The following is a 19680-nucleotide window of genomic DNA, read 5'->3' as shown; positions in this document are numbered from 1 at the left end:
TTAATTGCGTACTGCACTCGTTACCCTACAAAGCTGGGTCCATACTGCAAACCCGGCTCCGCTGGGCTTCATTGGAGCTGCTGGATGAGAAGGGGCTCCTGGAGCTGGTGGGACGCCCAGGCTCGCCCTGAGGTTGGTTATGGCTCAACGACTGCCTGCTTTAGGGGCAGAAAACAGGTATTTTTGGGTCTTGCTGCCTGGTGCTGAGCAATGAAGTCACTACAAGTAGCTAATGTCACAGCTACATCTAAACCCCATCATAGCATTAAACTCATCATTGTAATTACATTCTCTCACTGCTTATGATACCATCTCCCTTACGAGATGTATCTTGTCCAACCTAGTGGTAAACTAGTTAATGCAACAGAACACATCCACCTCTAATTTCCATTGCCATTTAGTGCTCATATGCCACAATTTATCACAAATCTGAAGGCACAGTACGGAAAATGTGCTGCAGAGAATGTGATTAGTCCACAGATAGCTAAAAGCACAAAGAAAGATCTTGATATTACTAAAACTTACCTTCTCTCCTTCAACTGTTTCTCTAATGATCACCAACACTGGTACAGCAGAAGAGCTGTAGAAGACCACAGAGAGCTGCTGAAATAGTGGTGGTTTTGCACCCCCATAGAGGACGCTTTGGGGATAAAGCAGAGCTGCTAGATGAACCCCCTGCACAGCAGAGGTTACTCTGTGTGCTCCGAGACCAGAGTGCTCCTGATGTGTTTACATGGACCCTTGCAGCTGCATCTTAAGCGGTGGGGGCAGTTGTTCTGCAGACCACCTCCCTGCAAGACCCCCAAGTCACCACTGAGACCATGACTGCTGACTCCAGTGTAGCTGAAGGTCGTGATTGCCATCCCAGCAGGCTGCTGCAGGATGCAAAACGGCCTTGAAGCCGCTGCATCTTCTCTCTAAACTGGATCCATGGTCTCCACAGCTGGTTGCTGTGGCTAAGGCAGGGTAGAAAAGGCATGGGAGGGCAGTTGAGGTGGTTAAGGTAGCTGGTCCTACCTGGGAAGGAGGGTGAAGAGGGGCAGCCCCTCCTGGATGCAGTATTTGCCCCAAGGAGTCACAAAAGGGGCTCTCCCCTTCCATCTCTTGCCCAATTCCTCCCCCTCCTGCAATGGGAGTGCCGACTCTCATTCCTCCTTTGGCAAAACAAACTTGGCTTTTCCAGCTGCGGAGCGTGCTGTTTCTGCTTGGCTGTGCTTGCAGCCCACAGATTCCTCCAGCCAACCTTTACCAGCAGAGTTTAACAACAAAAACAACCCCCAAACCCTAAAACATTCTTTCTTCTAAAACAGCTCCAGGTGCAGTTTACACCATGGCTGATGCCAAGCAGGCTCTGCACCTTTGACTGGACTCTCAGACATCTTTGATTTCTGAGTTGTCTGAAGTTTTCTGCATCATGCTACAGAAGGGAGCTCATCACCCCCATATCAATTGCAATCCATCACTGACATGGGCATTGCATCCGTATGGCACTGCTAATATTAGGAGACTCATCCATGTGACAGGGCAACAAACAGAAGGATAACACCAACATTTAGCTAGAACTAAATATTCCTGCCCACATAACATTTGTTGGCCCAGAATCATAACGTTCTCCATCCTCTGGCCAACAAGTAATCTAAGAATTGTTCTTCACTAGCAGCACAGATTTATGTCAGGTGTGATGAGGCCATTGTAAATCATTTTCTCTCTCTCCTTTTTCTTTGTGTTGGCAGAGATCCACTTTTTAGCTGAGTACGCTTGCTTAGAATTTTCCTGAGACAACTGGGATGAGGGCTGTTCACTGACCTTCCTTGGTGTTACAACATCTTCACAGCAGCGTGGCATCACACACGTGTGACCCTAACTCTGTGTTTGCCACCATTGCTGCCCTGCCTGGCATACTCATTTCTTTAACTCATCAGGATCTCCTATATTAGTTCATTAACAATTTTTTATGATCCATTAAAATTGCCTCAAAAATAAATGGTCAAGTTTCTTGAGTAAAAGGAACTTGCCTTGCTTCTGATATTATCTGGGTCATACTGTATCTGACAACCAGGCTTAGATTTTCGCTAAACCCACCCCAGATGTATTAGGGAATCTGCAAATAAATGAATTCTTAATTCTTTTGCAATGTTGAATTTTCCCCTCAGTTTTTTCTGACTCTGAATAGGAAGCTTGGAGCAGCAAATGAAATATCTTCAGATTTTGCTTCATTGGCGTGCTGTGAAGCAGAATAAATTGGTTTACATTCTTCACTGGAAATCCCTAGGGTTGTTTGGGGAAGGTGTTCCTCCCACGACGCTCCAGCACACAGATGACTAGGTCCACCACCTCACACACCAGTTCTGTCCACCTTCAGCAGCAACAATGAATTGGTTAATGTGTCTGGAAATCAAAATTCTAAAGGTCTGGCTCTTACGTTACAAGTACAAAAGATAGTAACCCACTGGCAGATGTGGCTGGTTTCTTCTGTGTTTCTGTGCGTGGGCATGGCTTTGTTTTAGAGGACCTCATCTATTTGTAACCCACTAACTACCGCAAGGGATAAGAATCCAGGTTCTGGGCAACTTCACTGCAAATCATTAAGAAATTGCTTTTAGACTTATTCCAGCTTTGCAGACTTCTAAAGATAGAGCGTACTTGCCCGCAGGAAATGGAGATGGGAATTGATTACCAGGAGGCTCAAGTTGCAGCTGTAAAACTGAGGTTTCCAGCAAGACTGTCTCCTTGCATCAAATCTGTGCTGTGAAAACATCCTCCAGCTGATCGGTACCAGCTGGCGCGGAGGGGAAAAGAGGAAACGCTGCTGGAAGTGTGAGGCACAGATCCTACCTCCCCTTTAAAAACGCTGCTCAGTGCTGGGCTTACTGGTCAAACAGCTGGTACACTGCCCTGGCTGGATGACCATGCCCTCAGATTCCTTTGCTACATTCACTAACTGTATTTATGATAAATCACAGTCAAAAAGAAATATCTTTAAATTGAGCCTGCACTGAGCTACGCGTATCTTTTGCAAAGAGCGAGACAATACTTTGAGTTATGACAATGAGTAGAATGAACTTTTATTTTCATTCATCCTTCATTAATACCATACAATTAGACAGTAATATCAGGGAGAAGAAAAAAAAAAACAAACCCCAACCAAAAAACCCTTGAAATAATTTAAAACAGAAGGCACAGAAAACCAAACCCAACTATGCAGCTACAAGAGAAAGGGGAAAAATTATTCAGGAAAGGAATTAATTCAGAAAGGTTTTTACCACTAGATGTTCTGATCAAAAGCTACAGCACACAGAAACAAAACCGCACAGTTTAAGCTAACCCATGCTTTTGTTACACATACATATAAAAAGAAAAAAAAAAACCACCTGATTTTTGCAGGGTTTTGAATGGAAAGTGTGATTTTTAAAATAAAAAACATTAAATCTAGTACATATGTCAAAATCTTCCCTAAAAGCTACACTAAGATGTACTTTACAAAAAAAATAATCTGTATTAAGAGCAAAGCATACAGCATCTGGGGGTGGGAGGAAACTTGTTCACAAATCAGTTATAGTATCAAATAAGTTTGGTGTTTGCTTCAGAAACAAAGGTTCTCAGTACAGTAATATACTGTAGAGGACATTCTTTTGTATTTTAGTATTATGAAATTAAACTGACAGCATACATTACAGAGAGGAATAAAACCACTTCATTCATACGAGATTTTTACAATTTTTTTTTTGCAAAAGAGTAACTTTATTTATTTTTAAAACAAAGCTACTGGAATTAATGACATGCGATAATATGCCCCGATATTATACCGGCTAAGTTTGAAAATAAAGTTCATGCTTCACAATTGAAATATGCCGTGATTCTCAAGTACATTCTCTGGTAATTAATATTACAAGACAGAGGTCATTCATAAAATGAGTTCAGGTTGGGAACCTGGTTTATAAATGAAGCTCTTTTTCAAATACGCAGAACACTGACAACACACAGGATTAGCTCCAGGTCAGCACATTTCTCTCCGTGCTCCACCTCTCTTTTCTAAAACAAATGGGTGCTTAGCCTGCAAATATCATGGAAAGGCAAAGTCTAGAAGTTACAGATTGGTTTGTAAAAATACTAAATACAATCCAAGATAAATAATGTTACTCTTACTGACAACTTAATAGCAGGTGCTTTCTAAAGGAAAAAAAAATATAATATCCCGAAATGCAAGAGAGAACGTTTCAGCATTTGATATCAAGGCATTTGTACATTTGTCAGGAGGTGACAGAATAAGAGTGAACTTTGCAGCTAACTTTGCAGTCGGACTTGAATTCGAAAAGCCTTCCTTCCAGCCTGCCCACCTGTAAACCATAACGTATGGTTTCTTAATAGCTTGCTTTTTTTTCCTGGAAATAATTCTCTCATTTAGAAAGTACAAGTCAAAGTATTGTTTTCCACACATGAATAAAGAGAGCTGACAACTACAATAGAAACGGTAAAAATGATCTTCGTAAAAATGTTCATCAAAATTCTCTGACATAGCAAAACATTCATTTGTAAAGTAAAGTCTAATACTGCAGGCCATTCACTGAAAGGCGACCTCGGGCACACGTATTCTCGCCAGCGTTGCAACAGTAATGACTTCCATATTTCTTGTTGTTATAGGATACAAACTCTGTAATATAGTAAAGTTTCCTAACAAAGAGTCCAATTATTGCACTTTATAAAAATTCCAGTAATATCAGGCTTTTGTCCTACTTTTCTACGAACACTGATGCCCTGCAAGAAAAATCTGGGGGACCAAGTTATTTCTGATGAGCGAGATGGATTCCTTGAACCAGTCTGAAACACTGAATCAAAGATGGAAAGGCTTTCGAATCGAAGAGACGTACCTTTGGAAACAGACTGTGATCGATAGCAGCAGATCGATGTGTCACTGCGGTGCTGACACACGTTCTCTTCGCAGGGAAGAATGAGCACATGGCTGTTACCTTTATATATCATGTATAACTTGAGGACTGTGCAGAGAAACCTGAAGAACCACCAAGTTCTTCTGCTGACTCTACAAGCCTGATGGGGAAAGCTCCATGACAGCCATACAGGCGCAGGAGTTCCTCTGTGAGCACACGTATATTTGCATTTGCATCACCAATGGGTACAGCAAACAGAAATGGCTATTTCAGCATGGAAAGATAATATAGAGTAAGTCTGAGAGGCCTGTAAAAAAATGAAAATACAGCAGTTTTGGCCCTGCTTATAACCAGCTGTATCAATAGTATCAATAGGGGAAAATAGATAGAGGAGAATTTTGTGCCAGCTCTATAGTGAAACACGCTGCTTGAACCAAAGTGATTCAAAATCTAGATGAGGCTTCCAGGCCAGCAAATCACTGTTAAAGTTACTTTGTTCCTCTGCTCCTTCAGCATGGGAACCAGTGCAGAATGGCTCATTCCAACCGTGGATAGTCCGTTTACAGCAACAATCATATCACCACACCTAAAAGACACAAGAAGAAGAAGAAGAAAAAAACAAACCAAATGAAGACTACTGCTCTGCAGTATCTAGTACACACCAACCAACAGCACTTCATTGCTGGGGTGACAAGTTTGCATCAGGTTGGAAGCGTAGCTAAAAAACCCAAAGGGGTTCAATTTTAAGTCTGTTTTACTGCTGAACCTCATCTGGGAATTTCCCAAATCACTAAATTTCAATTCTCATACAAAGACAGTTCTGCGTTAAGAGCTGACCTTCAGAGAAATGTGGAAAGAGAGAGTTGGAAAGATCTAACCAAGTCAAGAGAAGATAATGAGATAGCATGCGCATGAGAGAAGCATTTCTGTTTGTTTGTGTGGATTATAACACATTTACACCAAACATGGCTTTACTGTAGGAGGTGTAAGTAAAGATACTTATGGTTACCGACGACATTTCAACTGAAAACCTCATTTTCAATGCTTTACGATTTTGTCAAATGTAACCATTTGGCTTGAAATCTCCTTCAGCAGATGGTCCAACTGAGAAGCTATAGCTTCTCTGTGTTTTGAAGCAGGAAACAGAAATTTGGGAGGGCACTGTTTGCTGGCCTTGAGAAAATTGACCTCGAAGGGTTAAGTTTCAGTTTTTACAAGCTCAAGAGAAACTTCAAAAAAGCACCTAAGTTCTTCCTACACTGAGCACACTCCATCTGCAGGTACCTCTTCTCTGAGACTTGACTTGTATGTGTGTTTGGCATCCCCCAGAGCAGTCAAACATAACCTGGAGATCAAACAGGACTTTTCCTAAAACTGATCCTCCCAACTATTGGAGGCACCAAAATAGATGGCAAAAAGATGGTCTCTGGAGCATTCCCAGCGCCCTTCACTAGGGCAGAGCAGAGGAAGAAGAGGTGGTGTGACCTACACAGGCCAAGTATGCATTCAAAAGCACTTCTCTGGCTGAACCAAGGCACCCCATCACCCAAACCCCACTGCTACAGTTCACTGAGTGGGGTCTCACTCACTCAGCCTTCCTGCTTAAGTCATTTCACCTTCTATAAAATCACACCACACAGATTATGTAGGCAGAAAATTCTCTTAACTCCTGAACTGTGAAGTTATTTTCTTCCTTCATCTCTGGCTGAACAAAACATTTAGACAATTTGAACAAAACAGAACAGCTTCAAAAAGCCCTGCCCCAGGATAACTCATGATGCAGGTTGTAAGGAGTTCTCCCTTGTTCGTTGCCCATTTTTAAGTCCATATTCTCAGTGAGACAGTACATTTGAACAGAGGGTTCTACATCACAATATCACACAAAAGCATCTTTTCCATTCCTTACAAGGGGGTAAGTGTGACCACAACTACTCTTCTCCCCTTCTTAGGAATGATGCTTGAATTTCCATGTGTGTGAAGACTCTAGTTATTATTTCCCCAATCTGAAATTATTTACTTTGAGTTGAACTGAAATCTTTCATTTAATCCAAAGCGTTTCATAGTTGGCCAAAAAAATGTAATTTTATGTTCAGCCAAGCTATTTTTTCATTTATTTATTTAGTCATTGAACTGAAAAATCAATTACTGGCAAGGCTCTAGGCATAACTACATTTTTTCTTAAGTTACTTTGTAAGTAAAGCTACACATAAAAATCATGCCATAAAACTTCAAGTTGCATATTCTTTACTGCCACCTTCACAAAAGATCAGTTTATGAACAAGAGAACCTGTAATAGGAACTGTATGTCCTAGTTCTGAACTAATTCTACACAAGACTAAGATGCATATATGCATATTAGGCCTCAGGGCTGCATCCAAACACAATGTCTAAGTAGAATCATACAATTGTTAAGGTCAGAGGGGTCCTCAGGAGGTCTCTAGTCCCACCTCCTCCTCAAGGCAAGGTCAGCTCTGAGATCTGACCAGGTTTCTCAGGGCTTTATCCAGTTGGGTCTCAGAAACCTCCAAGGGCAGAGATTGGGCAACCCGTGCTACCACCTGACTGTCCTCATGGGAAACAAGTTTCTCTTCCTCTTGCCTTGCACCTCTGTGAAGAGCCAGGGCTCCATCTTCTCAATAATATCTTTGCAGGTACTGGAAGGGGCTGTTTGGTGCCTGCAAAGACATCTCTGCTCCAGGCTTGAGCAAGCCCAGCTCCTCCAGCCTCTCCTTGTAGGGCAAGTGCTCCAGCTCACACCATCTTAGAGGCCTCCACTGAACTCTCCTCATTTATCAGTGTTTTTCCTGCCAACTAATGACCCTCAGGGAACTGATGTGGTGACTTGGTTCCTTAACTCTCTTTTCAGAGGTAATGACTTTTTCTACTACTTTCTTGCCTTTCCAATAAAGCAGCAGCATGTGTCTTCAGGGCCAGAGTTTCCAGCAGTGCCTTCAGAAGGCTTTATGAAAGGATAAAGCAGTTTTCCCCACTTTAAAGAAGTAAATTTAATTTTCTAGCCGTTCTCTAAGAAGACAAAAACGTTATGAACTAACCAGGTTCTGCACATATACATTTTCCAATGTCTCTTGGCCTATAGGAGCGCTCAACAGGGAGACGGAGACAGCAGGTGACATCTGGGGCTGGGAAGGAGGACAGGAGATGGCAGAGGTGCCAGCACAAGCACCACCTCTGACACCCTTTCCCCAGCAGAAACACCTCATACTTCCCTGCATCACACTCCTCAGGGGAGGCAAAGCTCTGCTGGGCTGCATGATCCTCCCCAGTACAAGACGCTCCAGCGTATTTCCTTAAGCAATTAGTTGCACCAGCTCGTAACTATTTAAAAGTGTTGATTATAATTATTATTGCTATTACTACTATTATTTTAGCTTACTTTAATCTTCCATCAAAGTAGGCGGGAGTTCCAAGAACAATCGTTTTAATGAAGAAAGGCTGGTTCGTGTGGTTCTCCTCGTAGCCACCGACGATGCTGAAGCCCCAGCTCCCTAAATTGCTGCGCCGCAGGACTACGTCATGGCAGCTATGTAGGCAGCTGTGGAATGGAAGCACAGGATAGCAAGGGAAAAAAAAACCCACCAAACTCATGTATACCACATATAGATATTTTTATAGTAGGCACAACACCTGCTGTCTCATCACTACCTCTGAGCTAGGCGTGGGAGAGCAGGGGAGGGATGGTGATTCCACTCCTCTTCCCAGAGTAATCTTGCAATATTCAAACTGATTACCAAAAAAAGCCCCACAATCTTGAGGCAGAAAAGTGCTTTGAAAGAAACAACGCAATGCTGGAATAATCACCTAAACACAGTTAACGCTGTAAACTGACAGTAATAGAATGGCATTTTAGGGATTTCACAGGTGGCAAGAGTGTGGGTGGAAAATGGATGCCTGACATATTTAGTTTGCAAGTCAAAAACGCAGAGCATCTTTCTTCCACCCCCAGTCAGTTTAGGCTTTTTCTACTTTAAGTAAAGATCTAGAACTCCATGCATCATCTTCGCTACCTCTGAACTGATGCATCACCAGTAATGAAAATATAAATGATTAACCATTTTATTACACAGAATGTAAATTATTCAGATCATGCTTCATTAACTGTACCAGTATATGTTATCTCCCCCATGGAAATTAATTCTTGTCAATGAAGTTGGCAATGACTTCAATTAAAAGAAAAAAAAACCCAACAAACCACAACATAGAAATTAACTTTTGGGTAAAAAAGATGCCAAGTTCTTTACTGATGTACAACACTCCTTTAAAGAATAGCAGCACAATGCATAACATAACTTTAAGGTCCACACATGGGCATGAGTAGGATATAAGCAAGAAACCTCTGCTGAAGTGTGGAAAGGAAGTACATTTGCCAAATCTGAGAGCTGCTTATTGAGATTAGGTAACTCACTAATTAATGGGAAAGAAATTAATTGATAGTAAAACTCAGAAACAGTGTGAAATCTTTGGAGGGCCAGCGCACAGGTCTGTTATCTTCAACAGCATTCTGCTTCCAATACGCCTGGTTCTTGTTCTGGTTTTATGCTTAAACTACAGACCTGAGCCCAGTAACCCGATCAGAGGAAGAGGAATTAATTCAGTCAGGGCGTGAAGGTTAACAACTATTTGCTGTAGTGGGAGTTCTACTTGATAGCAAGCAATGCTGCAAAGAGCTTACAGCTATAGCCACGAAAGAGTGAAAAATAGAAGAGTAAAAATGAAACATAGTGATGTCCAGCAGACTGCAGGTTAGTCAAGGGGAGGGAGCTCACTTGGAGGGAAACCTTGAAGAGTTTTTGTGTTTGGAAGACGTGATAGTGGGTTCTTGAAAAAAAACCCAGACCATGGGGATTTGTAACTACAGGCTGCGTGAGAGACCTGTGTCAAGAGTCTGTCAGAATGCCAAGTCTGTCCAATATTGTAAAGTTATATATTTGGCCTCATACCTTTAGGTAGCAGACCAGCCAAGAGACATGTGGGTATATACTTTGTGTTTTTATTAATAATCTCTCTGGGTTTAGATATTCAACAGAAAGTTATGATATGGTTAAACAATAGAAAAAATGACTTGTGTTCAATAAGAAGAATTCATGTGGGTAGTTTCTGAAGGAATAAGCCAAACCATTCTTCCAGCTTCCTTAGGAAACCCTGCTCCTGTTCACAACCTGTTCATAAGGACACTGCCAACCAAATGTAGCTGAGATGGTCAGGCGGGCAGAAATAAGGGCAGATGGGCTGCAACTAATAAGGTCTCTGCTTTTGTGTCCCTCCCGGACTTAGCTTGCAACTAGTAACTAATTAATTTATCAATTAATTCCATACCTTGGAAGTCCCAGCCACATGACCCACGATGGCGACCAGCTGGCATCGTATTCATTTTCACTGATGGTACTCAACTGTTCTTCATTAGCCTGGGGCTGCTCTTCTACGATCTGGACTTCCAGGGCTTTCAGGGCGACTACTGAAGAGGCAGCACTAGCCTTCAGCATGGCCACGGCCTCGCTGTGACTGAGGTTAGTCAAATCAATGCCGTTGATGTTCAGCAGCACATCACCTGTTCAAAGGCGCAAGTGAGAACACATCAGTCCGTCAGAGCCGTTCCTACCGACAGCACCTCCCACGCCAGGGTTTCAGTTAATACTGTATTTTTTGGAGATGAGACGGTCTGAGCTAACAGCCCGAGAATGTGAACAGCTCTGAAGCCTTACGCTATCACCTTGAAACATGAAGGTGTTGAACTATTAAGCTGGATCAGTATCATTTATTTCCACAGAACAGATCAAATGCTGTGGCTTCTATGATGTATCGCCCTGAAAAGCACTTCACCATCTCGGCTGCAACTGCTATTGCAGATGCCACGATGTAATCGTTTCCAGTAGTGGATCTTAGGCCTACCCTAACTTAAAAAGGGAAGGAAGAACAATGCAGGCACCACAAAGTAACCAACTTTTGTAGATAAATGCGGCTCCATGGAGTGTTTTAGGTCATCTGCTTTTTCTAACTTGTTACTCAGGAGAGCAAAATGGAATTCAAAAACTACTGGAAAGGTTGTCCATTAGAAGAAGCCTGACCAGCAGGTCTCGGGAGGTGATTCTGCCCCTCTACTCTGCGCTTGTGAGACCCCACCTGGAGCACTGTGTACAGCTTTGGAGTCCTCAACATAGAAAGGACATGGACCTGCTGGAACGGGTCCAGCAGAGGGCCATGAAGATGATCAGAGGGATGGAGCACCTCTCCTATGAAGACAGGCTGAGAGAGCTGGGGCTGTTCAGCCTGGAGAAGGCTCCAGGGAGACCTTATAGCAGCCTTCCAATATCTGAAGGGAGCCTACAGGAGAGCTGGGAAAGGACTCTTTGTCAGGAAGTGTAGTGACCCACAAAGGGGTAGTGGTTTTAATTGGAAGAGGGGAGATTTAGATTAGATATCAGGAAGAAATTCTTTACTGTGAGGGTGGTAAGGCCCTCGAACAGGTTGCCCAGAGAAGCTGTGGATGCCCCATCCCTGGAAGTGTTCAAGGCCAGGCTGGATGGGGCTTTGAGCAACCTGCTCCAGTGGGAGGTGTCCCTGCCCATGGCAGGAAGGTTGGAACTTGATGATCTTTAAGGTCCCTTCCAACCCAAACCATTCTACGATTCATTCTATGAAAACCATCTACAAGGGTAATCTTGAAAGAGTCAAAGCTACAAAAAAAATTTCCACAATTTTTATTTTATTTCAGAATATTTTTTAAAAGCCTCAGGATGCAAACAAGAATGTTATTTACTGTCCAAGTGGTGACAGGCTGCTCTTTCACACAATGTCTCACTTATCGATGAAAGCCAGAAAAAACAAAGGAAAAGTGTGGACACCTGGGTCACATTCACATGAGAATCATTTTTTAAAAGCTTTTTCCTCACAGGGAAACCTGAAGTTGGGGTGCAGCTTAACTTGAAATCACTTTTTGTTGCTGCTGTGGCTACTTTAATGTTACACAATGAAAGAACAATTGCAATTCTTCGATCAAGTGTGTTTTTCATAGTAGTACAGAAAAAGGAAGCGTACCCGTTGGCATGTGGGTGTAAATCTCCCTCTCTCAGAAGTATATAAGGATGCTCCCACACTGTTCTTTTTAAATTTGCAATCTGTGAAGTGTTTTTTTCCCCCCCTAAATTTCTTGCCTAAAACAGTCTGTAATTCTGTGAACTCTGAATCACAGAGATCCCACAGGCAGTCTTCGTTTCACATACGGCATAATGTCTTTTAACCATCAAATGGTTTGCTATGGATGAGGCAGGACTGCCTCCACCTGCACCGAGCCTATCCTCCACCTCCTGGTTCCCTTCTGCAAAGCCGAGGAACACGGATGGGAGCTGCAGCACCCCTGAAGACCAGCAAACCCAAGCTCTCCCAAAGGGTAAGAGACCATTCAGGAACCAGGGTCAACACTGACACAGCTTTGGGGGTGAACTTGGCTGGGGTGCACTGTGGTCCGTCATCAGAGCATCTCTGCTGTTCAGATACTACACTGACCGGCGGAGATTTCTCAGACAGAGGTGGGGCTCAGCCCAGCACATTAAACACAAAAACAGGATGCGTGCACTAAGCACCACACCAGACCCTCAGCTCAGGGGATTACCATCAGCTTTAAAGAATTTAAACAGATATTTCCTGATCTTATTTACTTCCCCTGCTACCGTTCTCTAAACATCCCCTTTCCTAGAAAAGGTGGAAGTGCCATACTAAATACTCTATTTCCATTATTGAAACACGAAGCAAAGCATCTATCAGCACTTCCCTACATCTGTGAGAAGACTTTTTGACACCATCTGACTCCAGAGCACGTACTCATCAAAGAGCAGTCAGAAGCCACCCGTGCCATCAGGGAAACCAAGCCCCACCTCGTTTAATCCTGCCGTCTCTTGCCAAACACCCGTGAGGCTGCACACTTGTCACGAAGATGGGCAGTTCGCCACTTTTGCTACCTCTGCCTCCTGCCACTGTCATTCCCAGAGATTCATGTGGCTCTTTTTTCACAGTAATGTGCTTTTCTTGGCATGTAACACACTGGGAGAGATCCTGTTTGAGAAGGATAAATAACATCGTTAAAACTTTAAAAAAACCCACAAAAAACCAGAACAAAACACAACTAAATACACCCCAAAGCTATAATTTGGCACTTGTACAGAGTGGTTTAAAAGGTGTCCCTGCCCATGGCAGGCGGGTTGGAACTAGATGATCTTTAAGGTCCCTTCCAACTCTAACCGTTCTATGACTAAGTAGTGCAAACTGGCACTACTACAGGTCAGAAAAAAAAAAAAAAGAAAAAAAAAGCCACTCCTGTAGATACATAAATATGGACAGAAATTTATAAAGGCTCTACTTGAAAATCTCACTCCAGTTTTCCTTAGCATCCCACACTGGAACAGGCTAAATTTTAGGACTGCACTACAAAATCATATGGTCAAAGGACTGGGCACAAACTAGAAACAAATCTTTTGACGTCTTAGTGAACATCAGCATTATCTCATTTGTGGGCAGAATACGGCCTGGAACTACAAAGAAGCTTCTGAGATATGAAAACACACATGTGTTTTCATGATGACAAAGAGAGACCATTCAAAGCCCTTACACGTCATGTTTTCTTTCGCAGCTGGCATGGAGAATCTCCCAGAGCACAAAGGCCAATCAATGCTACAGGCTGGTAATGGGTGCCTTGTGCAGACTCACTAATGATTTACAATGAAGACCCAAACTCAAAGCAAAAAGAGATCTTGTATTTAATTTTCTAACACCTGAATTACAATGTTTAACCCGTATTTAGTTTTGCCCCATCAAAAGGATCTAAACCTGATTCAAAATATATTTTACTTGCTGAAAACCTTCCCCTTTGGGATATTTAGTGATACATTCAAACCACAGCACGGACACCTGTGATAGCATCTTAAATCAACAGAACATTTGCAAGGAATCCAAAATAACAGAAGAAATAACCTGGGAGATTGTTCCAACTACAAATACCTATTTATTCCCCCGCCTTCTCGTCTCGTCTCATCTGGAAGACGGCAACAACGGCCGCCTTCTACTTCCAATGCCACTTGCTCCTTCTGACTGACTCTGCTCCTCATGTATACATGTTAATCACGTATGTACACATACCATAGCTGATAAAGACAGCTCCTTTTTAAGTCTCCAGGCTTTAGGACTAACTGGCTGGTGCCAGGCAATTATATAAACATTTTTTAAGCCACAAGACTTCTAAGCCAACTGCGGGTTAATGAGAGAGAGGCAAAGATAAACGGTATGAAACATGGGAAATATCCACCTGTTGTTAGATGGGACTTCCTACTTTGGACGAGCCTAGGGATGGTATTGATGTGTGAGGGAAATCAGCTCAGCCAACGATCAACTTTGGAACCACGATATGAACACAACCCATGCTGACAGATGGAAAGTGGGCTCAAGGTCTGACACAGATGAGCTGTACCCATTGTGCTGATACGGCCTAACATTGTGGCATGTACTAATGGCCACTAACTGTATTCAGGAGCTTCACCTCATCCCTCAGGAGGAAAAGAAGCTTCCTAGAGCCTCACTTGTTCTCTTCTGATATGACCCAAACTTTTAAAAGAAAACACTATCAACACAGGTAAATCTTCCCAACAGAAGTACGACGTTAAACATTTATGCCAAGTGGACAGGAGGAAAGGTGGCTTGGTTGACATGGCCAACATGACAATTATTTCATGAAATCAACTTCTCAACAGTGAGAAGTCATATTTTTCTAACTACAAAAAACACCTCAAGCACAGGCTTTATTTCTGCAGGTCTTCCAGATAATTTGACACTAGCTTCATCAAAGTCTCTTTATTCTGCCTCTCTCCCTGCTTGACTCTGCAGAATCAGCAGTCTTGGAGCCAGCACTGCTGGCTCCATGGAGAAGATGACACATCCCTCCAGCATGCTCTTTACATGCTGCATGGTGTGTACTACATCTTCTTTCCTTGCTGGTTGCATCCAGCACAGTGGCAACAAAAAAATAACTTTCTTGAGTGACAGCTCTCCCATGCAGCAGTAAGACATAAGCCACTTTCTCAGACAAGTTCTAACAACCACAGCTGTATGAGCTCAGAGAATTTGCTTCTGTAACAGCAGTCAGCAAATCTAAAAAAATACCGAAAAGCTGTTGCATATCTTCTGTTCCCACTTCAGACATGATGCAGGACTTGAGTAGTGGGAAGTCTTCATCTTTTCTTTGTTTTATTTTTACATAGGTAAGAAATAAGATATAACCCATTCTTCTTGCCTTGCTACACACTTATACCATCACAAGTACAATGGTATTTATACCTCTTAGAGTCAGAAACACCAACCTTATGTGAGTTGGGTCTGCTGTGAAAGAGCTGCTGGGACTGGTGTTGGTGTGGGTTGCTGTTGTGAGTCCCGGTGTCTCGGATAATACTGACCGTCTGTGACTTCAGGGGTCTAGAGATGATCAAATTCACTCTCTCCCCACTAGCCTGTTGAATATATAGAACAAAGTAATGAAGTTGCTAGGATATTGATTATTAGCAGAGAGAGAGGAAAACATGCAATGAAATATGAAACAAGAACAGCAGAACTTGTTTTCCAGTTCCTGGGGGTGCCATCAACTGCTTAGACTGCACAGTCCCTTACTTGCTTCTTGCTGCAATTTCCCCCAAAATGGAGGGGATATTAACACTCCTCCTTTGCCTCTGATGTTACATTTACATCAGCTGAAAATCCTCTGCCAAAAGGACCATTTCTCACTTTGGATTATGAAGCTTCACACATCAAAAATGATCCAATTCCATTTGCAGTCTCTGTGAACTTCCGCAACATGTAGCAATAAAAGAAAAAAAATGCCCACGTCTGCAGATTTTGGTCAAAAGCTCTGCACACCTCTGGTACTTTCCAAAGAGACTTCCAAGAATGATGTTATATATGAGCAGACTGTCAAATTCTGGATTTTGGGGAGTATCAGGAGACTCAGTTACCAGATGTTGAATAAAACACCAACTCTTTCTGTTGCCGCAAACCCACACCTCAATAGAGGAAAGTTACCCAGTGTAAAATTCTGACCACTTCACAGTATACAAAACACTGGGAAACAGAAATTAAAATTCCCATGATCATTGTAGTTTTTCTTGAACTGCAAGGGGAGCTCTTGAAATGATTCAGGAAACAAATATGTACTACTTATTTATACCAGACTTCTCTATGTGGTGCTGAGCCAAGTAAAGACGACTGCACTAGACTGCAATCACCTACTACTGGTTTATTCCAACTTTCCTAAAAACAGAGCGATTTTCACTAACATCCCATCAGCAGGAAGCAGCGATGTGCTGCAGCTGTTTCCTTACAGACTGGGAGAAAGCCATGGAGTAAAGGTTTTCCTGTGGGAACAGGGAGGGGTCATATGTCACACTGCATCAAGCTTTGGGTAATATTTTTGTCCAGAGCAAAGCCAGACATTGGGAATAGCCCTTTCCTGAGTACCCAGAAAATGAGTTTTACTGCACGGGACTCGTGGCAGACCTGTTTTTTCTTTCCCAGCTGCTACCTGTTGCCTCCTCGGAGTTTGACAAATCACCTTCCTGTTTTAACTCCAATTCCATGCACAAGCAAATCAATACAAAACAAATTCCACTTTTATAGAGCTTATTGAGAGATTAAAACTACAGTACATATATAAATATGATAATAATCCTCTTTTTTTTTTCTGCTAAGCAATAGGGTACACGGTACTCTCCTTGCTCACAGGAACAGCCTTCTAACCTTCAGGCTGCGTGCCAGGGAAGACTAATGCACTTTTACTTCTGAGGAGGTGAAGTTCATCTGTTAAGGTGCCAAGGCAAGCCCTGTTTTGTGCTATTATTTTCAGAACATAAATCACAGCAAATTGCATCGCTGCAGGCTTTTAGGTGTTACACAAGCCGTTCTGTCCAGGACAGACTCTACCCCGGGCTTTGCCCAAGAAATAGAGCTGAGCTAAGGACTCGGGGAGGGAATGCAAATTACCTGTATAACCTGAGCGGCAAGCTCAGGCGTCCCGTGCTTCAGGTCGTGTCCATTAATTGCCAGCACGCGGTCATTGCTGCAGAGCCTGCCGTCCTGAGCGGCCAACCCCCCTTCCAAGAGGTCGAGAATGAAGACCCCCGGCTCGTCGGTTCTGCGCACGAGCTTAATGCCAAGCTGCTCGCTGGAGTCGCGTTTGTGCAGGGTGACCTGAAAGCTGTCCTCCCGCGAGCAGCTGGGGGTGTCGGGGTGGCTGTGCGTGCGGCTGCCGAAACGCCTCTCCCGCAGCACCGTGAGGTGCAGCACCGAGCAGGGCTGGGACAGCACCGCGCGAGCGTGGTTGTGGGACACGTTGCTTATGTCAAAGCTATTGACCTGAAAAAACAACAACAAATAAGAATGATAGTTTCATGGGTTTCATTGTTCCCGGTTATGGAAATAAAGTCCTTTCCGAACCAAATCCAGAGCTTACTGCAAAACCAACCTTGGAGCAACCTACGTATCTGATCCTACCAGGCTTCCTCTCTCATCCTTCCATCCTCTCTTCCAAACCTATTGCGGCTGCCCAATCTACAAACTTATTTTTAGGCTGGAAAAGACCCTTATGATCATCGAGTCCAACCATTAACCTAGCACTGCCAACTCCACCACTAAACCATGTCCGTAAGTGCCATATCTACATATCTTATGAATACCTGTGGGATGGTGACTCAACCACTTTCCTGGGCAACCTGTTCCAATGCTTGACAACCCTTTCAGTGAAGAAATTTTTCCTAATATCCATCCTAAACCACCCCAGGTGCAATTTGAGGCCTTTTCCCACAAAGGTGACAACACCTTTCTAACAGTGAACACCCTCTGCCATTACAGTCCAGTTTGTTTGTTTTTTTCTCCTGGTCTGCTACACTTGTCTTCCTTAGATCTTCACATTGTTTGCTCTCCAGGACAAGAACTTTCCATGTGCTTCCAGTGTCAAGCCCAGGAACACTTAAAACTATAAAATAATAGCTATAAAAAAGAATACATCCAAATATTTGAAGAAAACTTATGTGTATCAATATGCACTACTTCCATGATGTGGAAAATTTAAAAAACCCTTGAAGTCCAGAATAATGAAAACTGCTAATTAAGACACCACAAAAAGGTGGTTGTACTAGTTCTCAAGTCTTAGCATGAACTTAGGAGATTTTCCTCCAACTTCAACTGGGTCAGAATTTCAGACTTATAACCTGTACCACTCAAAATTGGGTTTGTAAGTGAAAAACTGATTAAACCTTTATTGCCTATAAACAAGAATTGTGTTTGTTGTGTGGCCCACTGATCAGTAATCTTCAGTCATTTCTTGCACTATAAAGTTAAGATAAAAATTGACAGGGCAGTGAGATTTGGCAGCACCACAAAAACCTGCACAAAAGCTCTATTTGCCTTGTTCTGTAAGAAGGGTTTCAGAGTTAACATTCAAACTTCATCCTTAGTGCGTTCTATTGTGCCCTGATGGAGGAACCTCTGCCCCACAATTTCAGCAGATAGAAACTAACACCAAATGGATTATACTGACATGCCTTACCTAAGCCTTTAATGCACCCTAAGGATAGAAACTAACACCAAATGGATTATACTGACATGCCTTACCTAAGCCTTTAATGGTCCCTATTGCACCCTAAATAAGTAAAAAATATAAATCTGCAGCTTCCCATCATCTAATAGCAACATTAGCACTTAAAAAAAAAAAAAAAAGAAGTGAAAAGATGTAGAAATCTATGCATGACAGCTGTCACATTTGCATCACATGTCTGAGCTGAGGGGCTCCAAAAGGTCCATACCAAACGATTTGGCTGTGGTGGTCTCAGCAGGGTGAAGGGGTGGCCATACCCTCATTGAGCCACCTCCACCTCCAGCCCCATGCCCAGTACAAAGCCATCGCTTCCAGCAGGACCATGAGGCTCAGACACTGAACCGTGGCCATGTCTTGGTCTGCTACTGCCCTGAGACAGGCTGTAACCTTGGGCAGAGGGAAAGGAGGCACAGCTAGGAGAAATACATTTAGAGCTGCCACCAGCAAAACCCACTAGGGCTCATCTGTTAGAGCCCTTAAATTAAATCTAGTTTTATTTTTAGCTGTCGCTAGCTAAAGTAAATACATAAAATATGGAAGCACTCAAAGGGCACAGAAGAATATATGCAATGAAATGTAGTAATTCTTTCTACAAGGCAGTTCACAATTTCAGAATCAAACAGCCTTAGCATTTCTTGGGGAAAGAGATTCTCATTAGGTCATGCTTTACATGAATTACAGTCACAGTCCAGCACAGAAAAGGGACAATTTGTAGAGCACTTTGAAAATGTTAGGCACCTATCTATACCTTGCAGACAACATACGCTTTTATGTAGCTGTAACTAAATGCTGTTCCCTCAGATCTTTAAAGGGTAATACTTCTTGTCTGACTGGGCAAGAAAATGCTGAGTTTCACCTCACAGTCCTTTCTGGCTTTTTTTTAGTCCTTTACTGCTCATAAAAGCCTTTAAAGACATTTTTGGAAATACCCAACTGAAGTGTGCACGCTGAGCTGCATCTAACCGCACTTAATTACAGCTGGCAGAGACTGAGCCTGGACATTTTAATACAACAGCTCAGCACCTCCACAGGTAAATTCAAAGCAATAAAGATACTCTATCTTCAAAAAAATTTGGCTTTTAGCTCCTGTACCTCTCCCTCGGCGTGATAACAGGACTCCCGTGGATACCCCCCAGCATCTGACAGCCTCAG

At 42.8% G+C, this 19680-nt stretch overlaps 1 protein-coding gene across 4 annotated transcripts in view; it reads right to left on the bottom strand.

Moving 5' to 3' along the window:
- Nucleotides 1–3040: 3040 nt before the first annotated feature.
- LNX2 (ligand of numb-protein X 2) overlaps nucleotides 3041–19680 on the bottom strand; it is a 42666-nt gene continuing 26026 nt past the window's right edge. For all 4 annotated transcript variants that reach the window (XM_014966092.1, XM_014966093.1, XM_014966089.1 and 1 more), the window contains exons 5-10: nucleotides 16917–17288; nucleotides 15248–15394; nucleotides 12776–12953; nucleotides 10221–10452; nucleotides 8281–8439; nucleotides 3041–5472 (exon numbers count right to left, since the gene is read on the bottom strand). In XM_014966092.1, the coding sequence (XP_014821578.1) occupies nucleotides 5337–5472; nucleotides 8281–8439; nucleotides 10221–10452; nucleotides 12776–12953; nucleotides 15248–15394; nucleotides 16917–17288 (1224 nt within the window). In that variant the 3' untranslated portion in view covers nucleotides 3041–5336. The remainder of the gene's footprint in view (nucleotides 5473–8280; nucleotides 8440–10220; nucleotides 10453–12775; nucleotides 12954–15247; nucleotides 15395–16916; nucleotides 17289–19680) is intronic.

The sequence above is a fragment of the Calidris pugnax genome, unplaced genomic scaffold, assembly GCF_001431845.1.
Source record: "Calidris pugnax isolate Ruff unplaced genomic scaffold, ASM143184v1 scaffold20, whole genome shotgun sequence".
NCBI classification, from domain to species: domain Eukaryota; kingdom Metazoa; phylum Chordata; class Aves; order Charadriiformes; family Scolopacidae; genus Calidris; species Calidris pugnax.
This window is presented reverse-complemented; position numbering and strand designations above follow the sequence as displayed.